Source organism: Fusarium odoratissimum (assembly GCF_000260195.1).
Source record: "Fusarium odoratissimum NRRL 54006 unplaced genomic scaffold supercont1.1, whole genome shotgun sequence".
In the NCBI taxonomy this organism is placed as follows: Eukaryota; Fungi; Ascomycota; class Sordariomycetes; order Hypocreales; family Nectriaceae; genus Fusarium; species Fusarium odoratissimum.
Window position 1 is genome coordinate 2,951,897 of NW_022158687.1, and position 23,665 is coordinate 2,975,561.

At 49.1% G+C, this 23,665-nt stretch overlaps 9 protein-coding genes across 34 annotated transcripts; 5 read left to right on the forward strand and 4 right to left on the reverse strand.

The window, feature by feature from the left end:
* Positions 1 to 2,908, reverse strand: FOIG_01028 (uncharacterized protein). The gene has a single exon (XM_031197577.1). It carries the CDS (start codon positions 1,748 to 1,750, stop codon positions 164 to 166), a length of 1,587 nt encoding a protein of 528 aa, XP_031073344.1. The 5' UTR covers positions 1,751 to 2,908; the 3' UTR covers positions 1 to 163.
* FOIG_01029 (uncharacterized protein) lies at positions 2,663 to 5,053 on the forward strand. Of its 2 annotated transcripts, XM_031197578.1 has the most exons (6): positions 2,663 to 2,737; positions 2,822 to 3,240; positions 3,387 to 3,410; positions 3,475 to 3,531; positions 3,641 to 3,768; positions 3,868 to 5,053. In XM_031197578.1, exons 2-6 carry the CDS (start codon positions 3,200 to 3,202, stop codon positions 3,966 to 3,968), a joined length of 351 nt encoding a protein of 116 aa, XP_031073345.1. In that variant the 5' UTR covers positions 2,663 to 2,737; positions 2,822 to 3,199; the 3' UTR covers positions 3,969 to 5,053. The 2 variants fall into 2 exon arrangements, with proteins under 2 accessions (XP_031073345.1, XP_031073346.1); XM_031197579.1 differs by lacking the exon at positions 2,663 to 2,737 and having other exon boundaries at positions 3,109 to 3,240; positions 3,641 to 4,953.
* Positions 5,054 to 6,244: 1,191 nt separating this feature from the next.
* On the forward strand, positions 6,245 to 7,932 carry FOIG_01030 (uncharacterized protein). The gene has a single exon (XM_031197580.1). It carries the CDS (start codon positions 6,373 to 6,375, stop codon positions 7,777 to 7,779), a length of 1,407 nt encoding a protein of 468 aa, XP_031073347.1. The 5' UTR covers positions 6,245 to 6,372; the 3' UTR covers positions 7,780 to 7,932.
* Positions 7,794 to 11,458, reverse strand: FOIG_01031 (uncharacterized protein). The gene is made up of 2 exons (XM_031197581.1): positions 9,854 to 11,458; positions 7,794 to 9,797 (listed from the first exon to the last, which is right to left on the reverse strand). The coding sequence occupies exon 2, from the start codon at positions 9,758 to 9,760 to the stop codon at positions 8,033 to 8,035; it is 1,728 nt and encodes a 575-aa protein (XP_031073348.1). The 5' UTR covers positions 9,761 to 9,797; positions 9,854 to 11,458; the 3' UTR covers positions 7,794 to 8,032.
* FOIG_01032 (uncharacterized protein) lies at positions 10,119 to 11,780 on the forward strand (the record flags this gene model as incomplete). Its single annotated transcript, XM_031197582.1, has 3 exons — positions 10,119 to 10,170; positions 10,900 to 11,051; positions 11,148 to 11,780. The coding sequence occupies 3 exons, from the start codon at positions 10,119 to 10,121 to the stop codon at positions 11,628 to 11,630; spliced, it is 687 nt and encodes a 228-aa protein (XP_031073349.1). The 3' UTR covers positions 11,631 to 11,780.
* A 1,738-nt stretch (positions 11,781 to 13,518) lies between these two features.
* FOIG_01033 (uncharacterized protein) lies at positions 13,519 to 18,809 on the forward strand. 22 transcript variants are annotated; one of them, XM_031197602.1, is made up of 7 exons: positions 13,629 to 14,849; positions 15,088 to 15,553; positions 15,630 to 17,256; positions 17,320 to 17,362; positions 17,427 to 17,582; positions 17,669 to 17,851; positions 17,916 to 18,665. In XM_031197602.1, the coding sequence occupies exons 3-6, from the start codon at positions 16,378 to 16,380 to the stop codon at positions 17,770 to 17,772; spliced, it is 1,182 nt and encodes a 393-aa protein (XP_031073357.1). In that variant the 5' UTR covers positions 13,629 to 14,849; positions 15,088 to 15,553; positions 15,630 to 16,377; the 3' UTR covers positions 17,773 to 17,851; positions 17,916 to 18,665. The 22 variants fall into 22 exon arrangements, with proteins under 22 accessions (XP_031073353.1, XP_031073354.1, XP_031073351.1 ...); XM_031197598.1 differs by having other exon boundaries at positions 13,519 to 15,553; positions 17,916 to 18,809; XM_031197599.1 differs by having other exon boundaries at positions 13,519 to 15,553; positions 15,630 to 16,085; positions 16,155 to 17,256; positions 17,669 to 18,809.
* Positions 14,709 to 15,014, reverse strand: FOIG_01034 (uncharacterized protein; the record flags this gene model as incomplete). Its single annotated transcript, XM_031197605.1, has 1 exon — positions 14,709 to 15,014. One exon carries the CDS (start codon positions 15,012 to 15,014, stop codon positions 14,709 to 14,711), a length of 306 nt encoding a protein of 101 aa, XP_031073372.1.
* On the reverse strand, positions 18,204 to 18,563 carry FOIG_01035 (uncharacterized protein; the record flags this gene model as incomplete). The annotated part of the gene is made up of 1 exon (XM_031197606.1): positions 18,204 to 18,563. One exon carries the CDS (start codon positions 18,561 to 18,563, stop codon positions 18,204 to 18,206), a length of 360 nt encoding a protein of 119 aa, XP_031073373.1.
* A 525-nt stretch (positions 18,810 to 19,334) lies between the features above and the next one.
* On the forward strand, positions 19,335 to 22,826 carry FOIG_01036 (uncharacterized protein). Of its 4 annotated transcripts, XM_031197609.1 has the most exons (8): positions 19,369 to 20,449; positions 20,768 to 20,802; positions 20,870 to 21,169; positions 21,232 to 21,462; positions 21,516 to 21,583; positions 21,647 to 21,816; positions 21,916 to 22,557; positions 22,706 to 22,826. In XM_031197609.1, the coding sequence occupies exons 3-7, from the start codon at positions 20,926 to 20,928 to the stop codon at positions 22,358 to 22,360; spliced, it is 1,158 nt and encodes a 385-aa protein (XP_031073376.1). In that variant the 5' UTR covers positions 19,369 to 20,449; positions 20,768 to 20,802; positions 20,870 to 20,925; the 3' UTR covers positions 22,361 to 22,557; positions 22,706 to 22,826. The 4 variants fall into 4 exon arrangements, with proteins under 4 accessions (XP_031073374.1, XP_031073376.1, XP_031073375.1 ...); XM_031197607.1 differs by having other exon boundaries at positions 19,335 to 20,449; positions 21,916 to 22,826; XM_031197608.1 differs by lacking the exon at positions 20,768 to 20,802 and having other exon boundaries at positions 19,369 to 19,717; positions 19,786 to 20,449; positions 21,916 to 22,826.
* The last annotated feature ends 839 nt before the right edge of the window (positions 22,827 to 23,665 follow it).

The following is a 23,665-nucleotide window of genomic DNA, read 5'->3' on the forward strand; positions in this document are numbered from 1 at the left end:
TACGGGTACCTAGGTATAATCTGTGGTAGGTGGATGGACTTTTTGTCTTTGAATCTGTTTAGCCTTTACTTTAGTGTTTACTCAACAGCTACCTACGAAGTATATACTCGTACGAGTAACCAACGCAGCAGGACAAGGTTGATCAGTCAACAATGACTTTCCTTTAGCTCTCAGCCATCAATTCTTCCTCCCCTAATGTCAAGGCGTTTGCTGAATAGGCCAGATTGTGAATCTTCAACCCACCCTTCTCATCATACACAACTCTCCCTTCATTGACAGCATTTCGCAACTCTTCGCACAGCACTGTACGCTCACCTGTGTCTGGGTTCCATTCCCAGCCCTCCTTCATCCACATCCATCTCAAATATGCCCTTAATTCTTTATCATCTGGACGAACCCTCATCCATTCAGGCTGAAGTTTAGGATCTCTGTCCTCGCCGTTCCAGCCCGTCGCTCGCCCAAGTAGCTCATCCCGACAGAAGATGCGCCAGCTGTCTAGAGCATACTTGCCTTGTGTAAGGTGTCCAATCTCCCAGGCCTCTAAAAGATCTTGCCCATATGAGTCTTTGTCCACCAACAGTGCACTACTTCCTTTATGTTGATAGAGGCTCAGTGGGTCAATGTCCCTATGGTCATACTTCTTCACCCTGTGATAGATGCCAGCAACTGGAGGCTGGTCCAAGAAGCCCCGAGCATACTTCTTCATCAAACTTACACGGTGCTCCGCAAGGCCAAGATGGCGTATCATCTCGACGAGCGGTTCGGTGTTTCCTTCACTTGCAATGTGTGTTGGCGTAGGAAATCGTTCTTTTACCTTATAAAATGTAGGGATTGCTTGCGTGCCCTTAGTCCGGATCAGGAACGTCACCACAGTGAGGAGCCAGAATGGTTCGTGGGCAAACTTTTCTTGGATAAGACCAAACTCCTGCGATGTGAGAGGCGCGAAGGGGACTGAAGGAACAGTTCCCCGCAATGGTCGCTTTCGCGCCAGTGCAATGGCTTGGCCAGCCTCGTCCGATGCTGAAGTGGCTACAAAGTATGGTGAAATTGAACTTTGAGGCTTGAGAATCAGGGTCATGTCGCACAGAGCGACTTCTTGCGGGGAACCCTGCCCACCAGCAGGCTTATCAACACTCAGAGTTTGATAAGTCTCATTGTCGGGTGTTTGTGAATGTAGTATTGCAGAGACGCGAGCTTGTGAGGAAGCTAGAGGGAGGCATGCTCGATCTTTCCATTTCGCAAGGTTGTTACTCCCTTCTGGGCGCCTCCCATGAGGCTGGTCAGACCAATAAGGGGATGTTGTGAGACATGTCGTTGTCTTTGGGAAAACCTTTGATCCAAGCCACTGTTGTCGGTGATTTTCGATTTGCTCGGTGATATGTGGTGGTCGGATTTTGGGGTCAACGTCGAGCTGTTTAGTCCGAGCAATAAGCCTGTCGGTTAATTCCCATGGCTCCTCACCAGGTGGAGGATCCTGCCCGCTCAGTGCGTACCATACGTCTGCAAGGACGTCTTGCGCTTGCAAGCTGTTTCTATCTTCTGGGCGAGCTCTTCGCATGGACTTAGCACATTCGATCAGATAATGCCAATCTGCAGCGCGTGCTAGCAGGCTCTCTTGGAAAAGCTCTTCGGTCTCTTCTGGTGCTCGACTGGACTCGATGACGTCGGCGAGGAAATCTCGGGCGTTTGAAGGAACGTCGAATACGGAGAGGACATCGTAGCCGAAACGAGGCGTTGTGGAGCCACTCATGTCGATCAACTCTTTGGTGCAAGATGGAGATGTGTTGGAGCAGCTTGTCCGCTGCGAAGAGGCAAGACCTGTGCCTTGCTTTGATCAGAGCTGATTTTCAGGGATAAACCAATAGCTTCAAACCCGAATAATACATTTAAAATGTTTTATTCAAATAACTTATTTTGCGAGAGAGAGCGGATGGGAGGTGAAGTGATGTGAAATTAAGTTAATGAAATGAAGTAAATGAGGATGGCTGGACTGAGTTAGGTTGCTGATGAAGTGAACTGAGCCAGTACTTGGCACCTCAGGTGAATGAACGAGGTAAATCCGTCTCCATAGTAAGATGTCTCTCTCCTTCCGTACAGCATAGTCCCAGGCAGCCTGAGGGCTGCTGTTGCTCTCGAACTTTTGCGTACTCATTCGTCTTTTTATCACCATGAATCCTTTGACATCATACGCTCTATCAAGTAGTGCTGACCAACAGCGAGGAAGTGAACCACATTTGCTAGTGGAGAATCATAAATCGGCCCACGGTAATAGTCATTTCTTGTGTTTGAGCAACCGAGATTTAAATAATAAATATTTTCTTTGATGGATGATAAAACTTAGTATATATGACAGGATAAAATACTGATGAGCTGAACAAAGTTGCCCTTCCTCAATTAGTAAATCAAGCTTTTTATTCGGCTTGCGAGCACGTTGTGGTAGTCTTTGAACTGAGAGCTAACCTGGACCGACTTATCGACTGACGTTGGTTGTTGACTGATCAATGATCCCTGAAAACAAGTCCTCCACGTGTCCAGGTGACCGGGTTACTCACAGCTGCAGTGATACCTGAGCACGCAAAGGCGCTAGTAGCCAGTCATTGCAGGGCCCCTTTGCCTGCACCTCGGCTTAGAAGTGCCGCCCAAATCTCTATCAGCGGGTACGCAATTCCATGTCGTGGTGCACTTGCACGGTACCTGGCCTTATCTGCCTTGGCCGCTTGGCCACACGTTTGTCTCGGTAAGCCTCAAGTAGCGACAGGTCACCCATCTAGCCTGACCTGAGTATGAATAGATGCGGTGACTTGATACTGACATCTGGTAGGGTCGCGTGACGAATGTCGGAGCAGTTTGCCTGGACAGACAGTTGTGAAAAGGTGAGAAAGGAAACATAAGAAGTAGATGTTTGACAGGAGCAACTGGGATAAATTATATGTCTTCCCATTATCATATCTCTCCTCACCTTTAGAGTTCCTTAGCATCAAGTGACGAGGTTGCTACGCTAAACGTTCGTGATTCGTCAAAAGCCGCTCCGCCCGTGCTGTCGCCCGATTAGTAGGTCACGTGCATAGATCTTGCCTTCCGTCGCCCGTCCTCCCATTCTCCGCTCCGCTCAAATCCCTTCTTCTCGTCCCGTTAAACCACCGCGCCCTCTCCGTTCCTACAGAACCTGTATCATCACCATCAAACCATCATCCAAGAGATGAGTAGTCGCGGCGGTAAATTAGCCCCAGAAGTCAATCGGTAAGTCGCTGCTCCTGTTACGTCTGGCACAGACCAAAAATCGTCATTCGAATTCTTGCGCCTCATTCATCACATCGCATTCTCGACCTCGATCGACCTCGGCGATACGTACCTGCATTGTCTGACATTCGCTAACTGATTTCTAGAGCTCTGTTCGTAAAGAACTTGAGGTATGATAGGAACCGCGATGATAACCTCCCGGCCGAATAACGACTAATCGATATCGACTCACAGTTACAACGTCACTCCGGAAGAGTTGTTCGACCTTTTCGGAAAATTTGGCCCAATTCGGTATGCACAGACCCTGTTACTCGACACGCGACAATTGTCATCGAAGACAACCTTCTTGTCACTCCGAGACGATGTGCGCTTTGCGATTTAATACTGACAGCCATTGTAGCCAGGTTCGACAGGGTATCGCCAACAACACCAAGGGTACTGCCTTCGTTGTCTATGAAGACGTAGCCGACGCCAAGCAAGCCTGCGACAAGCTCAACGGCTTCAATTTTCAAAACCGATACCTCGTTGGTGCGTCCACCTCGTCACCCTTGCGTCACAATGGTTCATTTTTCGATGACTGCGTTGGACGTATGTACTGGGGCAATTGAATACTGACCGAGATCACAGTTCTATACCACCAGCCCGACAAGATGGCCAAGTCAAAAGAGGACCTCGAAGCCCGCCGGGAATCTTTAGCTCAGCTCAAGCAACAGCATGGCATCGATTGACAATCCGACCGGTCTGTGGATAGCCTGCCTAGGAACTCAAAATCCTCGTCTGCAGGCCGGTCTTCGTCTTCTCCCAAATCTCCTTCGCCGGATCCGAAGACGATCCTCCGAAAAGGCAGGACCCCAACCAAAGCAACCGCCAAGAGCCACGCATCCTCCCGAGTCGTCCGTTTCGATGACGGACTTCGACCTGCACTGACCTGTGCATGATGCATCTTTATCGCTTTTTGGAGGGGCTCTATAACAGGAGCCCAAATACGCATCACCTCTGAGGTGGTTTTACTATTGGTTCGGACTTCGCTTGACACGCAAACACCTCTCCTTTACGGTTCTGGGAATTAGGTGCACTGGGGAAATTCAAGGTTGATTCAGCAAGTGGCGATACGACCAGTCACAAACTGCTCTTTTAAACATGGCCTGGGATAGGAAAGGCCTTGATGATGTTGTTGCCTGTGTATAGCTTTTGTTGCATTTCGCGTCTCTTTGTTCCTTTTATTTTTATTCGATCTGGAAGCCTTGGCCATGAGAAGCCAATACCCCCTCGTTCACAGTTATGATCTGCCTGATGGACTAGCGACCATACAGACGTGTGACGTACAAATGGCCTTGACTCTCCATCTCCCCGCTGGGGGTTTTACGTCGCGCATTTTACGAAATTTGAGATCAGCAATGGGGAAAGAAACGGATAAACACCAGTAAACTAGATTGAAGTCAGTTTGTTTTGATAATGAGAGAATCAGTCCTTCTCATCCTTCAAGATCGAAGGTCCCCTGTGCAAGGACCGAGCCCTGTGAAGAGTCTTGCCAGAGCTATGACATGCGAACTAGTTCGAGAGATGAAACATAACTCTGCCTGGACACTGCTCACTGAGCGTCATCTCCTGGTAGATGATCTAACCTCACAAGCCATAGTTTGCAATTGTATTTACGCCTTGCCATAGTCCGCACCAAAAGGAACCAATACAAAAATGCTTGAGTCTGTCCACGACGATATTAGGCTACTGCATATATTTTGTCCACTAAGAGAGTCGAGATCCTGGTTGTAATAACAAACACTACCAAGAGACACATGGAATCAATGACAACATGCCTGCGTGTGACAGTATCGAATGCCACGATTGGATGACCTTGTTGATCCATGGGCGCTCTCGTGAGGTTTAGCTGTCTTCAGACTTAATCGTTGGTTCGCACTAACGTAGAATTGTAGGTCGAGAAAGGGGATTTGCTGAAAATTCAGTTGATCGCCCCTCGAGAAGATGGATGTCTCTGGTAATGACGAAGCTTGCGATGATTTCACTCTACCTTTCAGGTTATTTTTGGGCGCTATGTCTTTTGCAAAAATATTCTTGTGATAAGTGAGGCTATTCGGGAAGAATATGAGAAAATATCGATGCCATCATATCACACCACAGAAACGATATACATAACCCAAAAGGCCCTAGAAATCCGTATTAGATAGAAACATACCATGTCTCATTGGTCACTCAGCTGGCTTGCAATCTGCTCAGCAAGCCGTGGACAAGCTGTCTGCCAGCTCTCGGGGCTGTCAATTGAAAAATGCCTTGCCAGACAGAAGATTGGCTTTGCAAACGGTATGTTTCCCCGGTCGCATCGGGCTTGGCCTGCACTGCGGATAAGTTGCAAGTCTATCGATTCACCAGCTGGGCCGCCGATGAGGTCGCGATATCAGCCGTGGAGAGCTGTGAGTGGTTCTTTAGCCGCCAGACAGTGGGCTTGTGGCTGAGTGTGGGAGGCTTTGAATAAAGTAAACCAACGTCGATTGCAACGTAGGTATCAGTTTGAGGTGGTATTGAATATGATTGATTTTAATTGATTTATCGAGTTGACAGTATTAAGTGTTGAGTCATCTGTAATACACCTGTTGATTCGATGAATGACAGCTTCATGTGCATGCTTTAATCTACTTGAGTCAAGAATCCAAGTATACTCAAGCCTGTATAAACCAATCATCAACCAACAAAGCTACCAACAACAGCTGCCTGAACTTCACTCATCTACCGAAGGAATCATTCCTTCGATCATGAGTGGGTATCTCACTACCTGCACCCATTGCCATAGAACCCACTACCGGGACTCCACAGCCACAGCTGGAACCTCTAGCTCTCTACCTATTGCGAGCGTTGAACAGTGGTCTACACTTATTCGATCCCGTCTCAAGGCTACAATTTCTGTTCTATATTGGTCATGATGCCTTGGGCCCCTCATGTGTCCTTGTGCCCGGCCATGAGGCTTATAACCAACCACCAATGGCCGCAACTGGGGTCTCTCGATATAAGTCGCTGCCAGCTGCAGCCTTGTTGGGTCGACATGCGATATAAAGCCATAGAATAACCACTCTGTATTCTCATAAACGCTACCACGGCACTGAACATTTGTCTAAGCCGATGTATCCTCCCTCATCTCGTTTTAGTCGACTATCTCTCGAGAGCATGTCTCCAGAAACCCGCTCTCGCACCAGGGCTCAATCCCTAGGCCGGAAAACCGAGCAATCTCACCACGATGAATCATCTTCAGACTCTGATACAAGCTCAGATAGCTCTGGCTATGTAGATTACAGTTCAGAATTGGACGATGATGATGAGCCCTCTGCTATCCGATCCCCAACCAAACTCACATATCTCGTCGGCCATCTCCCTGAGGAGACCCAGTCAATCGTCCGCGATACCTTCAAAGAGCCCCCAAAGATCGCCCTAGAAAAGTGCCGTCGCATAGACGATACATATGCGTTCCAAATGACAGAGCTTGTCACGCGCTCTGTGCGGATCCGCGCGCCACAAGACGGCACTTCCAATCTCAGCTGCTCATGTCGAGATGACGGACAGCCTTGCCAGCACCTCCTTTGGCTATTAGATCAGATCGTCAAACAAACTCTGTACGAAACTGATCTCAGCAAGCCTCTCAGGATGAACCCAGTAGGCTATGCTGAGGAGATGGGCGAAGTTTTCCAAAATATATCTAATTTTCGTCTCGATGTACTGGCGGAGGGACTTCACTGCCATCTCGTCACCCCGGACTCAGAATACAACAACGAGCCTGACGCTTTCCGCGCCCAGGAAGCTCGAGAAATGCTTTCCTCTGTCTATAAAATGGACCCAGGGGACTTTCGACCAGATATCTTTGAAAAGGTTTCTCATAGCAGGAAGATCATCAAACGCAACGACCTGGAACAAACCATATCTCGTATGCTTCTAGATAACCATCACTTCTTTCACTATTTCCGCTCTCTATCTCGCCCACAAGACCCTATAAAGGACGTATTCTACAAACTTACTCAGCGCATTAACCGCGTTGTTCGAGATCTCGACACCCCAGGCCAAACTTCAGACCCTGATCCCCCCCGAGATGTCATATGGGCAGCTTCACATATTCTAGGCTGCGTTCGTCGGATGCGCCACGATATTTATTCCCGCGAAAGCCCTATTTCAGCAAGAGAAGCCCTATCAGCAGCTCGTAGCCTTGTGCACATTCTGGACTTGGTGGTATCTCGCAATACAGACCATGGTCCAATAGATGCACCCCGCATCGACCGAAACCTCTACCTACGGCTAATTGGAGATCGAGATCAAGACTTCATTCTTAACGTCCTTAATCTGATCCCCGAAGCTGCGAGCCAGTTCCTACATAACCTCGAGGAAGTTCTCGGCAAGATTGAGATTTATGGAGCGCCAGCTGGCTATGTACAACGATTTAGGGCAATGCTGGGAAGACTGAGAACATCGAGTACAGGATCTGGATTGAAGAGGTCTGTTCAGGGGCAAACGGGTGGTCGTAAGACAAGGAGAACCAGATGAGACATGGAGACTTGGGTGACTGGTGACAATGTACATCGAAAATAAGCATCGTTTATTGATATGAATAGCTTTACAAGCTGAATACCAAATATCGAGATTTGTGTAATATAAAAACTAACTAGGCCATACTTATGAAATAGAATTCAGTGTATCAAACTCTGTTGCTTCTTATTGAATAACTCGCTTGCTGTTTGCTATGCTTTTGAGTGGAGAGTGAGACATGTCCGGATTGTACGATTGTCGCCGGCCCAAGTCAGAACTTGAATCCCCTTTCATCGCGAAAGGCCTCAAGGTCCGCAAGAACATCCTTCAGACTAGGCCGATCGTAATAGTTCTCTTTCCAATCACCCCTCTTCATACCTTCGATCCTTCGCCTGAGCCACCTCTCCGATGCATCGATTTCTCTCGACCACCACTCCTTGGCCGTTCGTTGCACCCCATCTGGGGTGGAGAGCCCTGTTTTCTCGAGCTCTCGGAGCACGAGCTGGTTCCTCTCCCTCACAATCAGCCTACTAAGGCCATTCTGCCTTCCGCGCGTGCAACGATCAATTAATTTCTGCATGGCTCCAGGAGTCTTTGTGTATCCTGGAAATTCGACAAGAGGCTCCCATCGATATGAAAGCCAGACCGCGGCTCTTTGGGGAGCGCTATTCCCTTCAAAGATGCACCACAATACACGACCAAGCATATACACCTCGCATGCCTCCTGCTCTTTTGGTGTGAGACATGCCCATGGGACATTATAGCCTTTGCATGGCCACTTATACTCCTCGCTCTCACCCATCGCCTCCCAATGCGGAAGCATCTCTGTCAAGAGTTTCGAATACTTTTCGCTGACTTCTGCGGGTATTTCTTCATCGATAGCAAGAAGCCTCACGTACTCCAGAGCATTGACTTCAGGAGCGGCGAACTCACACCAGACCCCACGCTGCTCAAAATCAACCATAACAGCATCTCGACTAGCTGAAAGAACGATGTTGTCTAACCTGAGATCCGGATAGAAGATACTGGAAGTTGTACGAAGATGCACCAATGCTGACGCTAGTTGTATAGCCCATTTTGTCTCGTCGGCCAGGGACACCATGTTGTGAAGCTTGAGAAAAGGAATCAGATCACGCAGGCTACCGTGGATATGGTACTCGAGAGTAAATCCGACAACAGCCACTTTACTCCCAAAACTGCATTTCTTTGTAACCAGGTGCACAGGACGGGAGACAATGTTGGGATGTGGTGGGATGATGAGCAGCTGCCTTAGCTCGTGATAAAGGTACTTGGTGTAACTGGTAAGTGCCTTGAAAATCCATATTTTGCCTCCAATTCTGACGAGGCAGACGCTGTCGTGTAGCTGTGAGACGTATACCACGTCACCAAGATCGACAGTCGGCGGTAACTCAACGTCGCTTCCCCAAGCATTCTCAAGAGAAGCCACAGACAGAAGTTGGCGTTCGAGATAGTGAGTTGGAGCGATGGTGACCTCCGCGTCAGCAACTTTCATGGGCATGTTCCTAAGCACAATCCTAGAACCAAAAGGTATGTTACTGAAGATTTGCAGAGGCTCCTGCTGCCGAGCTGTCCAGTGTTGCAGGATGCGGAGCACATGTTGAGTGATTCCGAGACGCGAAATGCGCATTGCACTCGTGGTATGAAATGCCACATCAACATCGAGTGCAAGTCGAAGCTCTGGTGAGAGCTTCGAGGGCTCAGGAATAAAAACATCCATTCGAATAGGAGACATCGAGTCGATGAATAAAGGAACAGCATAGAACTGGCTCCCGAAAGCAGTGCAGCCATCGATGCGCCAGAGAGGACGATCCAGTGGGTTGAGGCTATCAATGCGGTTCTTTGGGTTCAGCGATGAGTTTTGCCAGTCAGCAACATGGCTATCCTGAACTGCCGAGCCCAGCTGGGTGGTTGATGGAGGACTCGAGAAGGCTGCAGTAGGGTGGATAACATCGTGAATAGATTCCTGACTCAACTCCATGGCATGGGCTGATGAATACTCTGGACGCCGAAAGCTACTAGAAGACGGCTCAAGTCAGCAGAGCGCAGCGTTCCACGGCAAATCATCAAGTACCTGCACAAATGTCTTAGATGCTGCCCAACACAAACAGTCGGCTGTAGGTGAGGGGTTCAAGTCTCGGATGCAAGGCGACCAGAGGCTGAATAGTTGGCGAGGAGTTGTTGAATCGTCAGCAGCGTAGAGTGACCGATATCAATCCAGGAAGAGAAATGACTCGGTTCGACTCGAGAGCAAGATTTACTGGACAAGGCCGAGCGTGCCACTGGTCAGCATCAAGCTCAGGGAAAAGAATATGCGTTGTCGTGCGACGGTACCAAAGATGGATGACACAGCCGAATTGGGTCACTTTGGGTGGTTGGCTTCGATGCTCAGTACGCGGTTCTTTTTGGTCATGCTGTCTGATCACATGATCGAAGGAAGCCTGTTGGTTCTTGTGAAACCGAGAGTGACTGATCACAACTTGTTCTTGCTGGGTGAGAAAGAGCGAACAAATATGGCAAGCAGTCGTCCGCGATGGAGATTGCCTCAAACATCGAGACTTGAACGACAAGATCCAGTTTCCAACTAAGTTTCACGTTTGACGCAAGTACCCTAAGGCTCCACCTGCGGAGAGGCATGTTGCCTGGCAAACGAATATTTTTCGTTCCCAGGCATTAACAAATCATCCATGCTTTCCATGCAGAGGGATCAAGGTAGGTATCCGTTGCCTCCTGAAAACACGGGATCAGACCCGGTCACATTATCTGCTTGGATAGTTGTTTTTATTCCAAAGGTTGTTGTGGCACGTCCCGTAAAATTTAGCTTCTCAATACCCGTGAATGCAGCGAGATACACCAAGCCAAGGCCATTTGTATTGGGCTTCGCGGGAGTACAGGCGCTGTGATGGCTCAACGAGTCGTTGGTGGTTTGTTTGCGTCGCTAGTCGTGGTAAACGAACGCGCAAGCTGGTGAGAAGCCAGAATCGACATGGTTCGCTAACGGTTTTGTAAGTTGGACGCCGTCCAGGGAAACAAGGATTGACATTTAAAAGGGATGTTGACGAAATGCTCTTTGAATAAGCTAGAGTCAATATGAAGAAACGGCCTTGCATGAGAGATCAGCTGCAAAACTTGTGTACAAGCAGAAAAAAGAGTTAAGTGATGGACCTGGCAACGGAGGATTGACTGAAGGCAGTCAGATTCCTGTGGTAGAGGGCACTATTGCAGTGACAGCTTCAGGGGAAGTTCGAACTGGGTGGCATGAGGAGTCTCTGGTGAGACAAGTCAAGGTCTTGGTCATGACTCTCGGACAGTGTTACATACGGGAGTTGGCATATTAATCAGTTCGAAAACTGAATGACCTGACCCAGCTTAAGAAATCGGGAGCTTTAAGCGAGATGGGCCAGGTATACTCCGTGAAGCATCAGGCCACGAGTGAGGTTAACCAATGTCAAGACGAGACAACCTCATCTAAGCGCTCGGTAGGGCTCGTCCAGGGCCGATCAATAGAACCATCTCCATCAAAAACAGCATACGACTTCCATAATAAGTACCGTACCTGGCTTGGACAGGTAAATGCCGGCATCTGCCCCTCAAGTATCAACGTGGGGGAATACCAAGTTTCTGGGAACAAGGGCTCCTGGCAAACCGGTGAGCAGTCACATTTCTCATTCCCGAGATACCGACCATTTGGGATCTTGTGTATAGGCAACGTCATTCGCGCTGAATGGCATGCCCTGAAGCAAGCTGCATTCCGATATTTGATTTCTGATAACAAGTGCCAGCCGACACCGAAGCGGGAGAGGCGCACCGGAGAACCATTATCACCCATGGATCACCCAATGGGGTTTTGACCATAGCTTTCTTTCTTTCCCGGCCGGGCGGGGAGGCTTGGACAGTGCGCAAAGCCAGCATTGTAATGTCCGTGGGCAAAGCTCGCGGAGCTCCCGAGTGGCTGCACTGACTCGCTCTGTTGCTGCTGCGTTACCATATCGTGGAAGCTGGATAATAGACAGTGTCCATTGATGCTGGCGAATATGGAGCAGGGGTGATTGGAACGATAACTGGCCGATGGCTGCTTACATGGCTGAAGAGAATACGGGCTTAGACGGATGGTGTCTTGTGACTGCAAGCAAAGCAAGGGATGCGACTTCATATGTATAACCATCCCTTACCTGCATCCTGTACGTCTAGGTAGCACAGAATTGACAGAACGAGTTGTAGCTACAGGTAGGACTGGTAGGCATAACCAGGAGAAAGCTCCAACGATTTCTATTTGAGGAACAGTTCGATTCGTCCCATCTAGAACGCCCCATCTAGAACGCGGGAAGACCCGTTGGTGGATAGAGACTAACGATATTAGTCCTTCCATGTGGCATCCATGCTCTTTTGTAGATCAACGAAAGAGTTCCTCATCGGCGCTTAGGTAGGGACAAGGTACTGGATCCGGTGAAGATTTGGATTCCTCGGTCTGGAGCTCAGAAGGCACTAACTTTGGATATGAAACTCATGGGTGTTCAATTACTTCCCAGTGTGGAAATCCGGTGAACGGTAACGGACCTTTCTTCCGTCAGACCGTTGCGCGGTTTGTACTAACGCAAAGCAAAATTTCTAACGTCCATCGTAATAAGGTACTTTACTAACTTGACTTGGACCTTCCTTCCTCGAGGGAAAGCGCAAGCGCCACTTAATTAACTTCCAATCATAGCAAGACACCTCTTGTGGTCCCAGAAAAAGCCTAGTGATTATTTCTGCAACCTGCATAGTTTGCCATCCCATCCATCCGACGTCACAGGCTGGCTGATATCGCCAGGAACCCATTCTCGCATCGAAAACCACTACAATTTGGCGAGAGAAGAGACAATATCGTCAAGCCAAGAGACGCGGACGCAGCCACGCATAACCCACTTGCATTTTGATGCAATATAACCCAGAAAGATGCAACCATATTCACGCAGAATCTGTGGCTGGGCCACGCCTTGCTGGCGGCTGCTCAGGGACATGAGTTGCATCGTGCCGTTCGTTAGTGCGCCCGGCTCGAACATCAGCTAGCAGGTTCTGTCGTAAGAAGCTCGCAATGATAACGTACACAACCGGATATCGATCGGACCGATCTTTTAGTTCTAATTCTCGGCCAAGAGTGAAAGTAATTGCTGTTCTCACCGGTTGCTGCCCCTGCCTCCTCCTCGTACCAACCAGAGCCTTTGCGTGACGACAGCACACGTTCGTCTTATCACATGGACAGAAGGCAGGCTTCTGGCAATGATCCAGGTCACTGGTCTCAACATTCTGTGAGATGTTGGCTGTTAACACTCGTCAGCCTTGGTCAAGTTGAGATTGGTGAAAGGGGAGCTGAAAGGGCCTGAAACAACGCTCAGGTACTTGTTCGTTTACGATACACCACTGCATCCGAGTGCATTTGGCAAACGGAATTTCCTCCTGGTTAGAAACTTGACTGCTCATCCAGTACTTGTCGAGGTATCTTTGCCTTTTCTCGGACTTGTATGCGTTACTCTCGAGAATGGCCCTCCAACGCCAGGCCTACATCGACGATAGGATAAAAGCGATCTTTCTTCTGAACTGCTTGGCGATTCAAGTACCTTTGAGAACCTTTGCTACGTTGCGGAGTTGACGATGTACAGTACTTTTTCCATTCCCTGGTGTGAGATACCCGGGCGGGTTGGCGTTGCGAGACCCTGTGAGTGAAAAAAAGCAATTTGAGAATGGTACATCCAATCCCAGCTGAGCGGCTGTGCAGCCATGACCGACATTGGTCAGCCCCATGTCAATCACATGGCCATTTTAATGCACGAATTAACCGTTGGCATGGCTAGGCTCCGTGGCTATGGAACAATGACCCGATCCGAAGATTCGATTGCCAAAGGATTGAGCTGCATTATTGTCTAGGGATCTACGACCACGCACGATTCAAATCACCCTCATTGTTCAGTAGCCAAGCTCCTAAGCCATGAACAAAGCCTTTATTCTAATTCTCTTTTTCTAATTGCCCCGCCGGGACGGCTCCTAATAACATATTTCACTACCTAACATTAGATCAAGAACTTCAGGCGCACTGAACCGGCAGAGCGGGTAATATCCCAAAATCCTTTACCTGACAAGCCTGAGCACTACAATCAGAAGGCCCCCTGCCACTCCCATGGTACCCCTCAGACCGGTCAAAAACTACTCAGCACGAGGCCATGTCAACGCCGTCCTCACCGAGTCCACTTTCCTCTCTCACAGACTCGTTCATCATCACCTTTCCCAGCAGACCGTCAAGCCGTTGCTTGAAGCGCTCAACGCCGAGTCACTACAACCACCACACCGCCAGCCGCATACTTTCTCAGCCCGCAGCCCGCATCAGCCGTCATCCATACGATCGCGGCCGCAGGCATATTGTGCTGATATCGCTCAACGGTGCAAACACCAGTACCAGCACCACCGGCTACTTACTCCACGTTCTGTCGCCAGTACCACGACAGCTCAGCCCGCCTTGTTGCTAAAGCAGTGGACGGGGTGGACAAGGCTCCACGTCCTGTCCTAATCGTACTCAGGCTCGAGGTTCTCAGGTTGGCGGCTGCGAGCAGCACACCAACATCTCATCGACCTTCCATCTGTTGGCAAGGAGCCTCAACGACCTGATTGGGTTTGCACTAACATACCTACTTATCGCCTTTCCGCCTAGCTTCCCCGGATTCTTCGCCTCCCTTATCACAGTATTTTCTATTCCCGACCGTCTGGTATCCTTCTCTCGGCCGTCGTTTTGACTTCGGCCATCGCTGGTGCTCCACTCGGCGCAATACGGGGGGTTTCAACGTCAAGTGCCTGGTGATGGCTTTCGTGGCACCTTAGCCTCCCACCACACTCCCCCTCTTCTCACCCCGGCGTCGCTCGATTTTTGACCACCGCTTCTGAGAGACAAACCGGGCAAGCTAGCTCTTCTTTGTCATTAACTGTATTTCGTCGAGTTTGATTCCGCGTGGTGGTACCTTGACCTTCGTCTTTCTGTTCTTACTCCTACTGCTAGGCAGTGTTTGTTCCACACCCCGTCCTGTCTCACTGCAGCCATTATGGTAAGAGTTTCTCTCCCCGGTTGGCGGCAAGCTGCATGGAGTTATATCATCGATCCCCCATCCCATCGTCCAATTTGTATGACCCCTGCGGCTGTTGCCAATCACCACCGTTTCCTCTTCTCGCAGCCCCGTCGTGGCTCTGTGCCATGACTCTCGGACAAGCATCTTCTCCCTTTTCTTTGCCCTAGGCCCCTCCCCATGAGACCCAAATGTGCGGTGAATTGATTTTTTTCTATAGAATCCACATTATCCTTCCAAAGTTAAGAGGCCTCTCCTCCAACCGGGAGTTGAAGATCCGGGCTCTTCGTCAATATCTTTCACCCCTCCCGTGAATGACAACTTCACCTTTATACCATTTGAGATCCAAGACAATCTTGAGCAACTGGCACAATTCTATGGAATAGCCTCTGGTTCTCAATTACATCAACTGATTGAACAAGAGCATTGTAGGAAGAGGAGAAGGCTTGAACCATCGGTCCCAATGACACCTGAGCAAGGACCGGCTTCGTCCCAGGGACCTCTGATAAAACTCCCATTATCAGGACCTTACAGTCAACGCGATGAGCACTATGGGGCATCTTCAAGCTGGGACGACTGTGGCCAGAACTCAATGCCATCTTCTACTTCCCCATTAGCCAGGCGTATGGCGGATCTGACCTTATTCTTCTGCCCATGTTGTGGCTGGGACCCAAGACATCAAGATGGTAAGCGACTGACTCTCTTAACCTTGCCGGATCGACCGACGTACACCTGAGATCCTCGCTGACATCACCCTGAAAGGCTATCAACAGCTACCGAGCTCTGCACCAGCAGTTTCTGGTCCAGATGCTCCTTACATGGCAGAAAAACAACCATCTATGACAATGCCATCATCTGAACCGTATGATAACACGACTCTGAGCTCTGGTCAACAACCGGATTACAGCTTTCAGCAACCTAACTTGAATGTTGCGCCCCTTGTCAACTTTCCTCTCATCTCTGATCAGACGGCATTAGCGGAGCCTGTGATGAGTGGTCCTGGGCCAACTCATCAACCTAATCTTTCAGCGAGAGACTTTTACGTCGCCCAAGCTTTCAAAGAGGAACCACAGCTGGAGAATCAAGTAATGATGCCCAGTCAACAGCTTGTCACCAAGGCACTTCCACAGGTCGGCTACAGTTCCGACCCCAACCTTACTGATACAAATGCTATTACTCACCAGAGCTTGGCTCCACCCGACAGCGTTTCCCAATATGGTATGCTAATCAATACTCAACTTGGCGAAGATACTGCGCAGAACGGGTGGTCTCTAATGGATCAACAAGCCAATTTTGAAATCATGCTCCCTAACCAAAGAGGAGGAAAGAGAGGTCCGTTCAAGGACCCAAATCTCCGTGAACAAACTGCCCAAACCCGAAAGATTGGTTCCTGCATCAGGTGCAGAATGCAAAGAATTCGTGTAAGTAACACTGTCCGGTTCTGTTACATAAGATGATGTCTTACTTGTAATGAGCTTTTTGGCTGGTGCGCAAAGGCCACTAACCAGTGATGCAGTGCGAAAACAACCCTGAAGAAGAGGGAGGGGCCTGTTTGACATGCAAAAAAGTCTCCAATTCGAGGGCAGGGCGCTTTCCTTGCCTCAGATACAAGATAACGGATATCCGACTTTTCAAGCCGGGCCAAGTTCCCGGTTATGAATGGACACGACGATGGACCAACAACATTTCGGATCCGATACAGAGCTGGGCTACGACTGAAGAGCCCAGAACCATCTATCTTTCCGAGGGGCTATCGAATAAGTTTGTTAAGGTGAAGGTTCAACGATTCATTCCTCAGGCTGGTGACAAGCTGGAACGTACTTGGGATTACAAGGGTGTCAAGAAATCAGTGAAGATTCCTCCGTATGCGATGGTCAACCTCGAGGAGGCGAAGAAAGAGTACCTGGACCACATTGAGAATAGCATGCAGGATGCTTTTACCAAGTTGCTTGGCCCACCTGAAGGCCTGCTATTCCGGACGTACTTACGTGCTTGGAAAATCTTCAAAGACCCTTCCACTACGCCAGAGTGCGTGGAACTTATTCATCATACACTCTTGTTGTGGATGTCGATTCGTCTGACAACGCGGTCGAGCTTCATTGTTGGAGAAGAGACCTTGGGGATGAAGCAAAATATCCTGGACGAAACGAACCCGAACCATGGCAAGATCCCTCTTCCGCCTGTACTTGGCGCTCAGATGGATCTTATCCTGATTCACCACATACAGACCAAGCTGCGAAGAGAGCTTCTGGACAAACTCCAGAAGATGATGTCAAAGAACAAGCAGAGCACTTGGCTAGTAACGTATCTTGTTATCTTCATTCTTTTGCATAACACAGCTCTCATCACAGCTCATGATGCTGGCTACGCAAAGAAGCACGGCATGAAGGTAAGATAGCCCTGAAAGTCGATAGTGGCCCGTAACGTTTGCTGATTATCGATGTACTTGCAGCGACGCTTTGCGCGTGAGGAGAAGGTCAAAGAATACCACCTAGGTGAGTCACACAACCACCCCGGTCCATCCTGCACGGAAGCGCTTGCTGACTGGGGATTGAACAGGCGCAAACATCTTGCTCGCACACTTCCACTACTGTAACAAGGGCATCTACCCTTTCTCGGAAGATTGTAAAGACCAAGACTTGCGAACACTGGCAGGCTTGGATGAAGAAAAGATCAAGTTTGTCCATCATACTAGCAACCTGGCTAGACGATATGGTAAGTCGACCCTCGGGGATGTAGAACCATACAAGCTGGGACCATGGCTCTCTGATTTGATGCTAACTTGAACTCTGTGGTTTCAGCGTTGCAATGGGAGGAAATCCGGAACAAGGCCGTGTACGAGCATGATTACTTTTTTGTCAGCCAGTTGTTCGAGACCAACTGGCAACCTCGAACAACAATATGATCGGGTTTGGTTGGCCAACAACATCTTTAGTTGTCTTCTGTGGTAGTAGGGAGGCAATGGGTGACCTGGAACCAAATGGGTAGGCGCAGAGTTTGAGAAGATGCTGTACTCACAGCGGAGATGCAGGAACTGAGACTGTATAGGAAGCGAATGAAGGGCGGTGAATGCGGATGACGGCGGCAACAGTAACGGCCATAATGACGATGACGATGATAACGATAATGAAACCATTTTAAAATGCCAGGGTAGTTTTTGTTACGAAAAGGCGGTCAAGAGCAGGTGAAGTACAGAGAAAGAGCCGAACTGGTGTGATGGTTTGAAGAGAAATGACATAAACAGCTGAATTGGGTGTGGAGGGCCGGATGAAGAAGCTATAGCCCAAGAGATTGATCGTTCTTGTTCAGTTCCGACAAACCGCCACATGGACCAGTTCACGATACGGGACACGGCAAAGCGGCGGGGAGGAGGGTCGTAGGCGAAACAATGTAACAGGACGAAACGGAGCGCACGCCAACAAATTGTGATGCGATGGAAGAAAAGGGATGACGGTGAGAGGAGAGGGACAGGTGCACCGAGAGTGTGTGCGGCCACCTACAGAAAGAGGCGAGAATTTGCTCACCGAGTGTCGATGGGAGACGGGCTGCTACGTTTTTGACGGGTTGCGCATTGTTGCACAGAAACACGAGGCGGATCAAAGGTTTATATGTACCAAGCTCGCTGGGGGTTGGCTCGCGGAGGGATGCCGGACGGGCCGGGCCTGGTTGTGCGGCGCTTGACAAACCCCGGGCCATTCATACCGCAGCTATGCTCTGACTTGACTTGGCTTGGCTTGGCTTAACTATGTAGACTTGGTCTGATAGTGTGGATAATGCAGCACTGTGCACTACATAGTATATGTGCTTTCTACGGAGTATATGCTGTGTGGTTTATTAGTACGTCAATTATTCAGGTTGTGTATCCCTCGGGAAGAGCGGAGAGATGGCAATGGGACGAACGGGGGAGAAGTATGAAATGAGACGCGCCTATTTGCATATCCCTTGCCTTTGCTTTGCTTTGACTGTCGATTGTTGACCGTCCGAGATGTCCGCGTCGCCTAGGCACCATTCTTTGGCGTTGGTTTGACGGGGAACCAGTAATTAGGGCCCGAGAAACGAACCAAACCTAAGCTAAGGGGGTGGCAACGGATAGTAATCCGTCAACCAATGAAGTTGTATAACACCTCAGTAAAGTTTAACCATTGCCAAAGGATCAATATCGACTGCCGTGTTTTGGGGGACCCTTGTCGAGTTTGTTGAACAGACACAATACTACCTATAGTAGCACAGCTACGGAGTACTGCTAGTAGTTACTGTAAAGGTGACGCCAGCCAGCCACAGATAGATAAGTGAGAAACCAACAAGGTGCACATACTATGGAGTAAGCCAATGGTGAACCACTTTTAAAACACACTTAAAATTGGGAAAGAAAAGCTGCGAGGTAGCTACTGGGGGATCAACACGAAGGATCATCCTTACCATGCTACTCCAGCTCGGTTAAACTAGGATTGGGCTCTCAGCTGAGCTTGAGTCTGAGCCTCTCCTAGTCTTAGCTCATGTTCATTCTTAGCCTTTGGTGTTTTGCTTTTCTCAACTAACTACAGCTTGGAACCATACACATCAATCAACCCTTGCTGGGCTAGGCTTGGTACTTCTATCAATTTTCCTTCTCCTTTCTTCTTTTTTTCTTTTTCTTCCTACTCTAGTCGAGGGCCCGGACCGTTTCCCCAAGGAATGTTACAGTGCTCTCTCGTCTCGTTTCCTCCTCCCTTGCAATAAGAGGCGACCCAGAGTTTATGTTGCTACCCAGGACTTTTGAGCAACCCACTGGTGACATGGAAGCGAGGAACCGCGAATGAAGTACAGGATCAACGGCAAGGCACTTACTCACCTCCAATTGATACCTCAGAGTTCGTCTGTTCCTTCCGTTTCCCGCCCTGAGATACCGGTACCTGACCAGGCACTTTAATTGTTCAAGGCGTTAGCCCTGGAATATGGCAGGAAGTTCAGCGAATACCCGCGTTGCTGGGTTCTGTTGCAGCTTCCTGCCGCCGCGTATCTGCGACCTGCCACGAGCACGGCTACGCAAGTACCCGATCTACGTATACCCTGTCTCTAACCCTGCCAACTTGGAAGTGCCAACCCGATGCTATCTCAAAAATCCTTGTGTAAGTGGTGTAAGGTAGCTACCCAGGTCCTAAGGTAGAGGTACTGGAAATTGGATGGATGTGGAAGCCACGGAACGAAAAGCAGATCTACCTTTAGTGAAATTTTTCATTATACCTGCCTTCTCTCTCATCGAATCCGAGAAAACGGGGACGAAGGAAGCATGGAAGAACGTTACACAACTTCAACATCCTTCCAAGAGCCGCATATCCAAGGAGCTTCACCTTCATCTCTAAATTTGAACAGGGCTACCACCGATTTCTAAACATCTTGGAAAAGCTATAATAATACCTTACTAGCCTCCTACTTAGTCTGAACGTTCTTTTGATATTCCTCATCAATCTCAATCTCGCTCGTCAAGAACTGTTCGTCTGTGCTGCAATTTGCATGCCATCCATCGTTATTGCCGTATCTTTAACACCTTGCACCTCCGTCTTTTCCTCTTTCCTCGGCCGCTGCTACTCTTGATCTCGACTGTAAGTTGCGCCTTCTGTTCATGTTACTCTTCACAGAATTTTGAAATTGGAGGCGCCTCCAACGTCACTATACCTTGCCCGAAGGCACTTGCCACGATAGTATCAAACGTTCCTTTTCTCTTCTGTTTTGATCTCCGCCTTTCATTAAGCAAACACATTTAAGTAGACGCCTCGCACCACCAGAGGTCCCATTCCTTTCCTTCCATCTTGTTCATCTCTCTTTTAACGCCCCAGCACACCTTCAACTCACATATCATCTTTCATATTCGATCTCTTCCTGATCCACTTGGTCTCCACGCAGATCCTGACTTATACCAGCAGTCATCAGACAACGGCCCGTTGCGTTTTGTAACGTAGGTTCTTAACAAAACTTACACATCCCTTTTCTCATGTAGGAGGCTGGCTGACAGAGTACCTCAGTATCAAGACACCCCCACCAAGCCACCAGCGGAACCTCTCCCTCAGGAACCATTACCATGGTATCTTCCCTAGCTGGGCCCATCATTGGCCCGAGCCCGGCCGTTGAACTAGCTCCTGCGGCCGCCGGCTGTGTCAGTCGCGTGGCAGATGGACCGGCTGGGGTCCCCGAAGGGTGGCCCAAGTTTCTCGACGAGCCTATGGCTTGGGTTGGTCCTCAATTCACGGATGAATCGGAATACATCCACACTCTGAGCGAATCCGATCTACAGGAAGCTGAGAATGCTTTGCTGGTCTTTAAAGGTACGTCTCTTTTCCTGAGACGACGCTTCCATGGCGTTCATCATGTGGCTAACACCAGCCAGCCTTGGGGCTTGACGGGGATTGCGTCTCCCGAGACAACTTCCCTCTTCCCACTCTGGGACCAAGACTGGATCGTATCCGCCGAGACGTGCACCAAGGCAAGGGCTTTGGTGTCATTCGTGGCCTCGATCCTCAAAAGTACTCAGTCGAGGACTTGACTGTGCTGTATCTTGGCATTCAGTCTTACATTGCCAATCGTCATGGGCGTCAAGATCGAAAAGGCAATATGCTAGGTTGGCTCGATTGACCCCAATACCTTGTTTCTTTCTCATTGACATATTTGTAGTCCATATCGTCGCCGACAACTCATCCAAGCTCAAGGCTGGTCACCATCGACACTCCACCTCCCCCATCGTATGCTAATCTTTCTTTATAATTCCTGGAAGGAATAGTCAACCAGGCTAACTTCTACTCTAGACTTTCCACAACGAGGAAGCTGGTGATATAGTCAGCTGGCTCACACGTAGCACCGCTGTCTCGGGAGGCAAATGCATTATCGCCTCAGCCTACACTGTCTACAATGTTCTTGCTACTAGCCGTCCGGACATGGTCCGCACTCTTGCTCGCTCTGACTGGCCATTCGCCCTGTAAGTTCAGGCACTTGATTATCTACATCCTCTTTATTTGTTCTTCTCATCACAGCGATTAGCAAGGAGTGCATCAACTGACGCGCTATACTGTGATAGACCCCGTTTCCAGTGCCGACCAGTCCTCTTTCATCATGAGGGGAGAGTGTTGATCAACTTTGGGCGTGTGGCACTCACAGGGAATGCAATTCACCCACGCCCTACCAACCTTCCCGCCGTTACGCCACGACAGATGGAGGCATTGGACTCCATTGAGAACATTGCCAAGGCAACTCAGCTGGAGATCAGCACACATGCAGGTGATATGCATTTCATTAACAACCTCACAATCTTGCATCGCCGAGAAGGCTTCGTCAACGGTGAGGCTGCCCGGGAACGTCGACACTTGGTACGCATGAGACTCCGCGATGACGAGCTGGGATGGAAGCTCCCTGCAGACCTGAGTCAAGAGTGGTCCGCTGCTTTCAACAAGGAAGCACCCAAGATCTGGCACATTGAGCCCATGCCAGACGGCTTCTTCCCCCTCAGGTCTCAGGCCAACTAAAACTGTGCTTCTAGCGCTTAGAGCAACCTCAGTTGTGGGGTGAACTCGCATGCATTCATGCATGCTCTCGAGACATGATGAGATAATGGGGTGCTTATCAACTTTGGAACCGAGGCGCATAAAAAGGGCAATGGGGAATCTGAGGGTAACGGGGGAGAAATTAAAAGTTATGAATAAGGTCCTGCACTCGAGTTTGAGTATGCTTTTTTAGGTTCTTTTATTTCTTTTTTTTTTTTTTTTTGTTGGGGTGTCACGGTCGCGGAAAAGTAACAAGAATGGTTTATCATGTCTCAGGCGAACCTGTCTATCGGTGCAGTGTGGTATCTGACTTTATGGGCATGGCAGGATGGGCATTGGTTGAAAAAGAGAAATCAAGGATTAATACGTGTGTTTGAGGCTCATACAGTATTAGCACCTACTAGGGACAGCCGAATACAAGGAATCGCATGCATAACTTAGATCGAGATGCTCAGGCACAGAAGACTACAAAAGTGATATATGATAGTGTGACAAGTCTAATTCGTATGTGTACCAAACTACAAGAAATGTTTCGTTTAGGTTGGGAATAAGCCGGGCGTCTCACGGCAGAACGCTGTGTACTCTCCCATTGGCAACAGTAAGGGGAGAAGTCGAGAGTGTCAGGGGTGCTCTATAAGCATGCAAATCCCTTGTTCTGGAGTTCTTCAGGCTTGGAGAATGCTGGCATAATATATCCGTAGAGCCACACGAAACGAACACATACCCATAAGCTGCGACCAGGTAAGACGAGACAACGAGGCTTGAAGGCTGGCGGAAAGCCGGCATAATACTTAATACCATGGGGGTTGTGACTATGGTGGTGACCAGGGATGGAACGCCTCAGTGGGGGGACTTGTCCAATGTAAGAAGATACCAAGGAAGAAATGTGGCTGTTTCTTAACGAGAGTTGCGTGCTGAGACAAGAAGTAAGATGAGATGGTGGTCTCAGATTTGGCACAGAATCTGGATGGAATGGCTGACACATGAATGACTTGCTTTCGATAGTTGGTCAAGATGTGCTTAGTTTCCGATGATTGGTTGCGTTGGCATGGTGAGGCAGCAGAGACAAATCCGGTATTGGATGAAAGGCGAGAACGTAGCTCTCATGGTCTCGGATTTTTGTCTGGTCTGCTTCTGTTAGAGCGAAAATAACTGAATGGGCCTTTTGCTTTTTGCTTGGGCTGAAGCCACCAAGGGTTAGGTTCGGGGAACTTGCTTTGTATTCCATCGTCATCCCAGCGTTGTCTCTATACCGATCCGCCTTGCATTGGATTCTGTGTCACGAGG